General features: G+C 36.0%; 2 protein-coding genes across 2 annotated transcripts in view; one reads left to right on the top strand and one right to left on the bottom strand.

Moving 5' to 3' along the window:
* Positions 1-1,011: 1,011 nt before the first annotated feature.
* On the bottom strand, positions 1,012-4,841 carry LOC144452019 (small ribosomal subunit protein uS11). The gene is made up of 5 exons (XM_078143014.1): positions 4,766-4,841; positions 4,258-4,408; positions 3,044-3,205; positions 1,929-2,005; positions 1,012-1,167 (listed from the first exon to the last, which is right to left on the bottom strand). The coding sequence occupies exons 2-5, from the start codon at positions 4,404-4,406 to the stop codon at positions 1,100-1,102; spliced, it is 456 nt and encodes a 151-aa protein (XP_077999140.1). The 5' UTR covers positions 4,407-4,408; positions 4,766-4,841; the 3' UTR covers positions 1,012-1,099.
* Positions 4,842-5,097: 256 nt separating this feature from the next.
* Positions 5,098-13,566, top strand: part of LOC144452553 (zinc finger SWIM domain-containing protein 8-like) — a 36,848-nt gene continuing 28,379 nt past the window's right edge. The window contains exons 1-2 of the mRNA XM_078143653.1: positions 5,098-5,811; positions 12,077-12,230. Of these exons, the coding sequence (XP_077999779.1) occupies positions 5,646-5,811; positions 12,077-12,230 (320 nt within the window). The 5' untranslated portion in view covers positions 5,098-5,645. The remainder of the gene's footprint in view (positions 5,812-12,076; positions 12,231-13,566) is intronic.

The raw sequence follows: 13,566 nt of genomic DNA, 5'->3' as shown, positions 1-13,566 counted from the left end.
TTATAGTATTTGTTATTGTAAAAACAAAAGATTGTTTAGTTTGGCCACTAGGGGTGCTATTCCGAGGCTAGCTGCATTGGAAAGTTGTCATTCTAAGTTTTCAACGAAAAGAACTTTGCCATATGAGAACTTGTTCCTGATCCTATGGAAATTTGGTTCATCTTGTATGCAAGGAAATCACTTTTTATTTTCCCATTTAGGTTGAGAACCCGAGTAACAGAAAGGGGAAGATAAGGCAACATTAGTCTAGGTCCTGACAGGGACCGTATTACGTACTACAATCCTAGTCTAGTCAATCCCCTTTCTCAAGGCGTTAAATGTGTTTCAACCCCCATGGTGAGCAAAGTGCAAACGGCACGTCAGTAGTAATCCATCACAAATTGACAGGCTGTTGTCATCGCTTATTAATATTCATTTGTCCAGCTGATTCAGTTTCGACTATGACATGCAAATATCCAACCAGGACTCCACCTCCAGTCTGTTTAAACTAAAATCACATGGGGACGCCACCATGTTTATATAAACCTCATAGGGGGAGCACAGATATCTGTGCTCAGGCAAGGGGATTGACTAGACTGGGATTGTAGTATGTAATACAGTCCCTAGACTAAGGTAACATTAACATAGCTTCTCATTAAGTGTAGCAGTTTTGTTTGGAAACCAAATGTCTCATTCACAAAATCCCCACTTCATTTGTACAACACACACACACACAGATCAATAGATACATACATACATACATACATACATACATACATACATACATACATGCATGCATGCATGCATACATACATACATACATACATACACACACACACACATACATACATGCATACATGCATACATACATACATACATACATACATACACATACACACATGCATACATACATACATACATACATACATACATACGTACGTACGTACATACATACATACATACATAGATACATACATACATACATACATACATACATACATACATACGAACAAATGGAAACCAGATTTATACTTTGGGTTTGACGTAATGCCACCAAGAACAGATCTTTTAATTTTTGATATACAATTTACATAACATGATGTACCCCTGTGAAAATTGTTTACAAACGACGACCACGGCGACCACCCTTCCTTCTTGTACTGTCTGATGGAATTGGAGTGACATCCTCTGTAATATGAGAAATAGTTGAGTGAGAAACTTACAAGTAATAAAAGCATTATCTCATCCATATACAACATTTTCTCATAACAGTGAAATGACGATCTTCTGAATCTGTCAGGCAGTCAGATGGCTGTTTGATTGTTCAGATAAATGGATAAATGGAAGAAAATGATGGGTTGACATCAAACTCCACTCTGTAGTAAATCCTGACATGTATGTTGTGCTAGTACACATACATTGTTGTAGTAGAATACTTGCTAGTTTCAGACATTACAGCTGTGTTTATCACTTGACTTTACCCCTGATAATTACACAATTCCAGTACTGTTGACAACATTTTCTGTTATTTCAAAAAAGAGAAGTATTCACCAAAATGGCTTTGTTGCATGATGACAAGAAGTAAGTATTTGATAGAAAACTATGGGACCAGGAAAATGAACCTGGATGATGTGTTCTATCCATGGAATTAGGTCTCTTAGACATTTCGGGGACAATTTTTGAGGACTTTGCATTGCTCAAAAGAGGAATGTTTATCCTCAAACCCTGTGTGTTTGGATTTAACTATCATTATGGCCTTTTCATAATTAAACAATTTGAGAACCTGCAAAAGCATTTCACCTCATATTACAGGGTCAAAAATACAGTAACATAAAATTGTTCTTATGTGTGCCTCTCTAGTAATGCATGTGTAGCATGTCGAACAGAAGTAATGGTGTCTACCAAGAAATTGAAAGATAGTATGGACCCAGGTTACAAGAATTACTTACCAATACGTCCTATCTTCATGCCAGAACGTGCCAGAGCACGGAGGGCTGACTGGGCTCCGGGACCTGGTGTTTTTGTTCTATGGAAAATGCAAACAAATATTATCAAAATCAAACACTCAACTACAACCTCCAGAACTCGTATATTAATTTTATACCCCCCCCCCCACCAATACACGCACTACAACTTGATCTCTCCAGCATTTTCCCCTAGATAATCCTTTCTTTCAACTTGTATTTAGTATAACAAATACCCTAGAGGGTCCGACAAATGCCCCCTAGGATAAGCACAACTTAACAAGACAACATAAAGGAACAGTACAAAGGAGATGCATGATAGAATTCTGACCTCTTTAGCGACAACACTAAGGACCTAGGTATTTCACATGAAATTAGTTACTGAAATAAAAGAGGCTGGGGTTTACGACAATGCTGAAAGATTCATACATCACAGGTACAAATAGGTCTTTTCAAGAATTACACAAACAAGATGATACTTTACTAAACTACTAATGGATTAGCTTTTATTTTTGACCCCGAAGGTTAAGGTTAATTAAGGTCAAAGGTCAAGATACTAGCAGATAGATACTTGTCATAAAACACAATATATTCATTTTTAGTTGGCATTCATCTGGTGAATTATTAGTAACTTTGGAGCACTCAATTAGAACTGAGTCTGACATTTTGATCAGTTAACCTTGATAACACAATGATTTAATTATAAAGTGTCCAAGTCTCCCAATTTGGCAGGACAATACATGTCCAAAAATTGATAAGTAATATCATCGGTCTCTTTTCATGACAGATCTCTTCTCTCTGATGTAAATGCCTTCCTTTACTTTTTGTTTCAATCAGTCCTGTACTCGTTAGAACCTTAGTATTATCCCAGACATATCATTTGACAAGTTTTGGCGACATTATCATAATAAGTATTGTGTGTTGATCATTGATTGAAACATCGAAATTGTTACAAATCTACGCTCCAAAGTGACTTCGTTATCATTTCCACCATTATACGCAGCTCTCTGGTACTAGCAGAATGCTATTTGTAATGAAACACTTATAATATTTACTGTTCAAGACATTCGCTGATTTTCATATAGTGAACTTTAACTTACTTGTTTCCACCAGTAGCTCTGAGTTTGATGTGTAGAGCAGTGATTCCTATTTCTTTACATTTGGCTGCTACATCTTGGGCAGCTAACATAGCAGCATACGGTGAGGCTTCATCACGATCAGCCTTCACTTTCATGCCACCAGTGACACGGGCAATGGTTTCCCTACAACAACAACATACCAAATGTCAGTCAGTAGACCATAGCTTCTGGCATACTTGGCAACAGCATTACATGTAACTTTCACTATACTATCGCATCAGTCAATATTTGCCAAAGCTGATGGATACCTAGTCTAGCTGCTAGATCTCAGGCTGTCTTCTCAACACTTTCTGAAGGTGGCACAGAATCGAGGGTGATTGCCGTATCAAGCTTCAGATTCAACCTCATACGGAAAATCATGACACCCAACAAAAGTGATTAAACTAGAAATACTACTGTTGAAGGGACTATTTACTTATTTCATATTTTTGACGACAAAAGTTCCCACTTGGATAACCGAAAGTCATGAAATCAGAACTTTTCAAAATTTAAAATGCTGGGCTTGTACATTCCTCCTAAACTTACGTATGCTCAACAGCATAGCCAATATAGCGGTATACACTTGCATATGTAAGGAGGGACATTTGAAATTATGAAAAGTTCGATTTTGAGATTCTTGGTCATCTGAGCAGGGACTTTTGTCTTCAAAGAGATGTTAAATAAGTAGTTAGTCACTTGATCGCTAATATTTGCCTGCGGTGCCTGATATTTTCGTAACTGATACACCTGCACAGAGCTGGCATCCTAGGATCAGGCTGGTTACACAGCTTTTTGCAGGGTTGTGTACAAGGGGCAATGTCAGAATTTAGTTAATTTGAGTTCCAACATACTCTGTGTCTTCTGCAAGCAGGACTACAGCTAGGTCTGATCACAAGAGTATATACTATAGTCTGGATGCCAACATGGTCTATAACTAAACCAGTGGAGTGAGTGGAGGTGTAAATCATGATGATACCGTATAGGAACTAGAGTAAGAAGTATACTGAGTTTAGTTATACAACTACGGTCTGATGATGTGCTCTTGTATGTTCAACATTCTGAAAGTGATGTAATATAGTCAAGAGACGTATCTTTGACTTTCTATCCAATCTAGTCCCTCCATATCAATCAATGAGAGGATTTGACAACCAATGATAAGTCAGTCGGCTACATACATCATAAAATGAGGTACTTACTTGCCAGAAAGATCTGTCACATGCACAAAGGTATCATTAAATGATGCAAAGATGTGTGCAACTCCAAATACGTTTTCTCCTTCGGGGACTTGAGGTCCTAGGATGATTTGTTGTTCTTCCTTCTTTTCTCTACCTTTGCGAGGGGCCATGGCTGAGATAAAAACAACACATTTATGTACATTACAAATTCATCAAATGTTTTGATAGATCCAACCAACACCAGCCGGGGATTGATTGCAATCTCTCAAGTAAGGCAGAAAATTATCTAATGAATTTCTCTCGGTGACGCGTGCGTCAACATCGTAACATGTACTCTACAACATACATGTAGTTGTCATGCATCGGACAAAAACAATGTCTGTTTTGAGCAATTTGAAGGCTATCGTTTGAAAATAATGGTTACATGTTGGAAACTAATGTGTTCACATTTATTTACAGTGAGAAGATAAGTAATTCTTATTCTGATTGGGTAGATGGAGGCTGATTTCACTTCCATCATTCAACCTACCGATAGTCCAAAATGGCTACCTTGATGCAGAAAGGCTGAAGTCTCGTCTTCAATCTCGTTATCAGCGAGATCACGGGGCCAAAGGCAACTTCCTACTTTTTAAAATTTATTTTGTGAGATAGAACTTAGACGTATTATTTTTAAATCAGAAAATTATATTACACAGCGGGTTTGAAAGACATGTTTTTGTTAATATTGTCAGTTAAAAGCAGTATGCCTTGAATGTAAAATTATGAAATTTGACTTCTGAGTATGAAGAGATACACATGCATTTATGATCAATAAGATAGGTGTGTCACTGCACTCCACCCGGCATCTTGGTTCAGTCGTTCATCATACTAATGACACTACAAGACTACTTCCTGTGTTTTGTTGGTTTTCATGAGTAAGCGAGTGAGTTGACATAGTACCGAGGTTTGATTTCAAAAACTGAACCCACTGAAAGAAATAGTAATTGACTCGCGTTGTTGCAGAGGACAAATGTACCGACGACGTGTTCCGACAGGACCCGAATCAACACCGAAACCTTTGATCAGGTGGCCATCTTTGTTATTATTTTGTAGCCGACGTGTTTAATTTGAAGATTATACGATTTTTCTTCAAGGTGGTCTTCCTGTAACACATGACACGGAGACATTCGGTAGAGTTGGTACAAGAGAATTCAAACAATTTATTTTGAACCTTTCGTAGAAATTATGATTAATAATTTTGAACATGAATTTACCGACCGGTACAGCTTGTAGTAGCATTTGCATCCGTTCATACAGTATTTGAGGTGGAACCAGCCTAATGTTGTAGTGTATAATTTGAACTTTTCATAGACAACCACATTATTGTCTTTTGTGGACTTTGTCTTGGGTTCAACTGACCAGCAGACGACATGGATTTCATGTTCGACTGGGAGGACGGTGATCAATTTTCGTTTGAAGACAGCGATCGCTTTGAAGAAGATTCTTTGTGTTCGTGGCTCAGTGAAACAGAGAGCGTCTGCAACAACTGGAGAGGTTGGAAAAAAGCAGGGAGTCAGCCATACACACCCATTGAAGGTTTGTTTAGAATATGGTATATTTTATGAAATTCCTTCATTCATTTTCAGTTCATTTTGTTTGATTTTACAACAATTTAAGTCAACGGCCTTGTTAAAAAGGTGGCCTTGTGACGTCAGCACTCGGGAAGACAAAGCCGACCTTGTAAAATGTCTGTCGTGCACATAGGGTGCAGGAGGTCAAAGCCATAAAAAATTTGAAGTTAAAATCTTTGGAATATATTTGGCTCATGAAAATAAAGATGATCAGAAATGGGTGTTCATGTGGTACATATCTGCCGGTAAAAATATGCAAATCATCTTAATAACTTGGCAGCACTAGTGTACATTGAAACAACAAATACTGAAATATCAGCGAAGTTTAACAGTATCAAGTAATTAACCTTGTACTTTAGGAATTGGTCATGTGTGCATATTGTATTTCATTAACTATATATAATGATAGAAAACAAATACACATAAAGAAATGTCTACAACCATTTTGTAAAATACATTTCGCTTTAGGTATAAATTTTTGCAGAGCAACATCTCAGGTACTCAGTAGATTCATTTTGTGTAGAAAATTGAAAATCAATAAAACTCTATGCTTGTGCCATATGGAAGGATGGAATAAGCTAATAGTAAGATAATAGAAAAGAAATTATAATGTATTCACATACTAAATATAAATATACATTTTCATAGAAGTGTATGGCTGTGTTGGCAGCAGCACGTACATTGTACTTCCCTGCAATGACCTTAATCTACAATTTATTTTTAGTTTCTCATTCATATAAAGCAGATGACATTTCAGTATTTTACAACCAATCTTCCTGACGTGAGTGGTTGACTGCAAGGCCACAGTGTCAAGTAAAATAATGATACCTAAATGGTTACACACTGTTACACATTATGATTTTTAGCTAACCAAATCATGCAGTGTGCTTCCATTCCCATGATAGATTGCATTAATGGTATCTAATTTGCATATTAATTTACATATACATGACATGGTAACTTGTGATTTGCATAGTGATATGCATATAATACGCATGTCTTCAGACTTCAACACTGGAACAAACTCTGACATGTTTTTTTTTAACACATATACACACCTGTACATTGAGGATCAGTCATTTATCTTCATGTGAAAGTATTATTTGATTTTGTCATTCAAAGATTACCAAAGTTCAAGGATGGTAGAACGCATTTGAAGCACAGTAGAAACCTGCCAATCATGGTGGGCTAGGTGGCAAGGAAGGTGTTTGCACCGTGCTTTCTCTATAGTAGGGAGAACACTGCAGATGATTTCTTTATTAGAGTAATGAGCATTATATAGTACAGCTAACCTTCAATATACAATGTATATATGGGTGTAATAACAGCTATAAGAATACCATTTCATGTATGTAGAGTGTGCAGAGTATTTTACTTGAAAGTCAGCCAACTGATTTTCGGCAAAATCTTGTATGAAATTAGAATAATTTTTAAAGCATGTGAAGTATTTCTGCCCATTCATGGTGTGGTAGTGATTTCCAGAAGGTTGTACGAACTTGGAATTCACAAAAGACCAATAGGGAGGGATTTACATATATAGTTTCATACACCATGCATTGTATAGAAAATTCCAATTTCAAACTGTTACTGTATTCCCAGGAAAATGATCAGAAATACACAACACATACATGTATACTTCCTGTTTCACGGTCAGTGATTTACAAACTTGGAATGATAAGAAACTAATTAATGTAATTTTACATGCAGTTTCATATGCATACATTATGTACAAAAAATACGTTATTTGGAAGCTTAAGGGTATTCCCAGTGAAGTGATATGGGAATACTGCACTTCCAAAGACAAGCTGTTCTGTTCATGATCAGGTCATAGTGTGGTGATTTGATGATATGAAGGTTTTAGAAACTGGCTTATTTACAGTAGACAATTAATTTACACACATGTGTATGATTTAGTTTAATTCACGTTTTATGTTCATAAATCTGTGATTTTGAAGGATATTCTCAGTGAAAATCAAATCATAAAAGATACATGTACTCAAAAACATGGTGTTGTGTCCTTCCTGAAATAACAATGTAGGGTCATAATGTATACTCGTATGTGAAGTGGTTGACTGTAAGGTCATTCATGGCTGTCTTCACAGTGTGGGCTATGGGTCAATGAATAGCCATATCAATATTGTGTCAACAAACTTCTCAAAAAAGGGGAAATACCAGCTTTTAGTAGGCTGAGCAAGAGACCCATGAGTCGACACTATTAAAGGTTAAATGTGCCTAGATTTTAATAAACTTGCTCCAAACCTTTATGACTCAAGTATTCTCTAAGATATGTAATATGTCAAATAGTTCAGAACTTACGTGACATATTATAATATAATGATTTGTAACAGAACTAGATACATTTATCATGATGCATTTATCATCAGTTTTGAGTGTGACATCTTTTCTTGTAACCTTGTAAACTTATTCTTCTGACATACCTTTCCGAAACAGAGCGTTTCATTTAGAATTACAAAAACAAAAGTGTTGGGGGTGGGGGTTGGGGGGAAGGGGGGTTAGTCACAACAAAATTAAGCTTAAAAGGTTTCAATAAATACAAACATGTACATTGTACTATGTACAATGTAGTGCCTCATTTAACAGTAGTTATTAATCTCAATTTTGACCAGCTATGATATCAGAGCTGTAAACTTGGAAAAAATAACCGAGTCATGTTTCATCTAACTTTTATGTGGAACTTTAGTAAATATAAATTTACAATTGTCTACATTTTGAAGAAGAAATAGAGTGAGCACAGTAATAGTTTGGTAGGTGTGAATGACAACGTATGTCCTTCTCGTGACATGGTAATCTAAATCTGATTAGTTTGACCATGTAGAGCAGAAGGAACTTTTTGAAATCAGATTACACCTACAGCTCACACAAAGGGGTCATTATAAGTCAACTACTTTGAAAAACAATATTTTTGAACATTTTGTAATAGTGCACTGAAAAGTTTTTATTTTGGTGATAGTGTATTTTGTATTGCTCAAATTTAACTTTTAAAATCAAAGGACAGCGTTTCAGTCCCAGGATTTCAAATGGGTGTTGTCTTATCAGTGAAGCCGTAAAGATTAGAAATATCATTCTTTTGTTCATGATGAACTTTTTCTACAACTCTGCCCAACAACTAGAGTGTAATCCTAATTTGAACTGTGCCTTTAATTTATTTAAGAAGTTATGGTTCACATCATTCACATGCAATTGCTTACAAAATGTTCAATACCTACTCCTCATGTTAATGTGATACGAAAAATTAGCAGGTATATAGTAAATGTAGTTACATATCTTTGTCTGTTTAGCATGATCATAGTCTAGTTCCTGACGGGGACCGTATTACGTATCACAATGTACAATGTACTTCATCACTATCCCAGTCTAGTCAAGGCCCTGATGAAAGATGTTAATTATAGTTCAACTTCATGGTGAGTGAAGCGCGAAAGGCGCATGTCAGTAGTAATCTATCACAAATTGATGGTCTGTCGTCACCACTTATTAATATTCATTTGGTACAACTGTTTTGACGATGTCCAATGTCCAACCAGGACTCCACTGCCAGTCCGTTTAAACTAAAATCACTTGGGATGCAACAACATAATCATGTTTACATGTATATGAATGCTGTAGAAGGGAGCACAGAAATCTGTGCGATCGTCAGGAACTTGACTAGACTGGGATAGTGATGAAGTACATTGTAGTACATAATACGGTCCCTGTCAGGAACTAGACTAGCATGATCATAACGTAGGTACATACATACATACATACTTACATACATACATACATACATACATACATACATACATACATACATACATACATACATACTTACATACATACATACATACATACATACATACATACATACATACATACATACATACATACATACTTACATACATACATACTACATACATACATACATACATACATACATACATACATACATACAAACAAACATGTACATACATGCATACTGTTTTACATATGCACATACACAGACAGAGATAGACACATGCACACACACATCCCATGTGCAAACATAAAGGGACATACATGTACAATGTACTAACTTGCATAAAGTAAAGATGCAGGTACATGTACATGTACATTGTATACATGTAAACACGTTTAATTGTTAGTGCACAATGACTATTTTCTTCAAAGTAAATCCAAAGGAATGACTAGTATGCAGTTGCAGACAAGTAAAACAGTCTTATGTGTTACTGAATTGACAGTAGAATTATGGTTGAAACAATTTATGAGAAATGTAACAGTTGATTGAGTTGTTGGTTAAAAGCTGATGGTATCTGGATATCACAGTGGGTTTATGTAGTAATTATGATCACTTGAATGGTATGTCCCAATCTCAATAATGAAACTATGTTGAGATCTTACTTAATCAAGATATGCCTACTTCAACCTGACCCCCATTGCTACCCATCTTTCAGGTGTGTCGTGTACTTTTTGATAGCTAATATAAATTACCTCAATTTAGGACCATAATTGACCACAATCTATAGAAAAGACTCTGTCTCATTAAGCTGGTGGGGTCAAGAACCTGTCCCATTAAGCTGGTGCTGGTGCGGTTGACCCTTGTGTAATTGCCAGTCATCCAAGTCACTTCTAATTCTAGACTCGTATACTACTGTATAGACGAGCCTTTGTAGACGGTTAGATGGATGACCTGGCAAGTAATATTGGACCACAGAACAAGTGACAGTTTTTTCCTAGCTTTTGTCACTATGTTTTATTATATACATTGTATATACCTAGTCTATTAGTATTACACACAACTGTGCCCCAACATATGTGTACTTCTTGAGTTCTTCCTCGTAATTCCCGGTTTTAGCTAATATTTTATTTTGTATTTTAGTATTATGTTTTACACATACATGTATTATTATACAATGAAATTTCCCCAATCTAGGATTTTACATGTACTCAGTCAGTTATTATAATCCTGATGAACTTTGACCTTTGCTATCGTTTGTCTTCATTCATACTCTTCCCCACATTGTTGATCAGACTCCAATCTCTGCATTGTTGGTGGAACATACTACTCTGTAAAGATCTGGGGAGAACCCTATAAATCATAGGGTGGAATTACCTACCACTGTATAAATGCCTGGGGAGAACCCTATACATGTACATTATAAGGTGGGACCCTCTACTCTACAAAGTTCTGTGGAGAACCAGGGTGGGACCCTCTACTCTATAAAGATCTGTGGAGAACCAGGGTGGGACCCTCTACTCTATAAAGATCTGTGGAGAACCAGGGTGGGACCCTTTACTCTATAGAGATCTGTGGGGAACCAGGGTGGGACCCTCTACTCTATAAAGATCTGTGGAGAACCCAGGTTAAAGTGTGGTGTCATAAGACCACCCCAGAAGTTCAACAAGACTTGCCAGTTGCTTGCACTATGCCATTTACATTAACATTAAAATTGCACTTTTAACTATAAAATGTATCAATATATTTCAATAATTATAATAAAATTAATAAACAAAGTCAAAATTAGAACAAAATTAGTGATTGGTGCCAGTCACATTTACAATGTATGTTATAAATGAACACACTGGTAATACACAATTGGGCCAAGATACATGTACACATGTCAGTTCCTTGCATCATGTTCTAATATATTGACTTGTTCATTTTTTGATTCCAAAACACCTGTGGAAAGAGGCTGTACACTTCTGAAAACCAAAAGTTAATGGTATAACTATAAATGCTTGTTCTACCATAACAGTTTTCTCATGTTTTATAGAATATAGTAACGTGGCTTCCCACTACTGTACAAATACAAATGTACTACATGTAGGTAACCAGTCCTGAATATCTTTCTCATCTTATTCACCTTTATGTTCCCCATAGATAACTTAGGTCTTCTTCCAACACTCACATCCTATATAGTCTAAAGACCCCTTTTGTCACTAAGAAGCACAGCAAGTGTTCCTTTTCTTACACCGTTCCTTCAATTTGGAACAGTCTTCCCCACAATCATCGTTACTCTCACTCTAAGTCTTCCTTCCACTCTGCCCTTAAAACTTACACCTCATTCATTTACACACTTCTCTCTGTGTCTTCAAATTCTTTCTCTGTATCCTCGCATTTTGTTAGTAGTTCTGTGTCTGCGCCTGGAGCTCTTCGGAGAACTGGCACATTTCATATTTGTTTTTTTATTATCATTAGTAAGTTACTAATATATTGAATTATTCTATCTCTGCAGAATGTCAGGTAATGCCGTTGGTCGAGTTGGCAGCGATAGTTGTTGCTTGCCATGTACCATTTGAATATGTAGAACGGGTCTACCCACCTGTACCTGAACAGTTGCAGTTGAGAATTGCATTCTGGAGTTTTCCAGAAAATGAAGAAGATATTAGGTAAGCTGTATAACTGCTCAGAGCAGATTTTCTCAATTTCCGCTACCTGAAATAGAATTGTAACCACCTACAAGTAGGCAGATTGTACGATGTACAACCATTTGATATCTTAGTTGACGCCATGACTTCTGCTACATACATGTATGTCACTGGTAATCCAGCCTTCGGTTTACTAACGCGTAATAAAAAAAATTGTGTGGTTCCGATTACGCTCAATTTTGGAATAGGTGGGGTACTGTAGGTAGATTTTTATTTTATTTTTCTGTATATTTTTTTTCTGTCTGAGTGTCTAGTTAAGGTTTTCCATTATTTTCCAAATGGTCTCTGTGTTGTTTATTTCTTCCTATCAGATGTACAGCCATTACAGATTGGAAGAACAGTTTTATTTTGTCTTTATAAGTTGATGTCATTTCCACTTCCACTATTTCACAAACTTCACAATTTTTGCGATTTTATCATTTTTTTCCTCGAATATATATATAAAAAAGTGTAGGGCCGGCAGTGAAAAGCTAGGTGGGGGTCAGGTAACTGGAACCAAACAATTATTTTTTTTTAGGCCTAAGATAGACGCAAACTAAATACATTGTTCTTCAATGTGAGAGATTACACAAGTGGGTAATAGTGGTTCCTCTGTTGTGCAACTCTTAGTGACAAGGCCCCTTAGGTCCCTCTTTCCCGGCTGAACGAAGAAAAATGTCGGGGAATAATATCTAATTATATGTCAGTCATTGATGTTTACTGTAGCATAGTCCAAAATGAAATTGTATCATAAAAATATTAAAGGGCTGTCAATCATTTTGCTAACATGATATAATGACACTTAGTTAATGACACTCAAGTTATAGCAAAATAATCATGTAAGAAGGACACTTATGAGATTGTGTTATTTTGTTATTTCCTTTCAAATATTTGTATTTTTTTAGCACAACTGAAAAGTAGAGTAGTGCAGTAGGGCTACATTGTATAGCCATTACAAAACGTGTGTACATGTATTTGTGGTTGTGTGTGTGTAAATGACTTAAAGTAAAAACCGCCTGACCAATTGCCTGGAGATTTAGTGGTGACATTACTTTAGGTGTCTAGATGAAAAAATTGTTCAAATGTACAAATCTTGTTTCAGAAGTGACATAAGCATATAATAAAAGGCATTAAACCTAATGGAATCAGATGGTAGTGTAAATTACATTAAAAATACATACATAGAAAATAAACTAATGACTGACTTGAAGAGAAAATGTCATAGAAAGATACACTTCATAACAGAAACACAATAATGAATCCAGTGGGGATACTAAACTACATAAAAAAAATACAACTATTGGAAATAATGAGTCTA

Source organism: Glandiceps talaboti, chromosome 22, assembly GCF_964340395.1.
Source record: "Glandiceps talaboti chromosome 22, keGlaTala1.1, whole genome shotgun sequence".
NCBI lineage: Eukaryota > Metazoa > Hemichordata > Enteropneusta > Spengelidae > Glandiceps > Glandiceps talaboti.
Note: the sequence above shows the minus strand (reverse complement) of the source record. Positions and strands in the feature narration are given on the sequence as shown.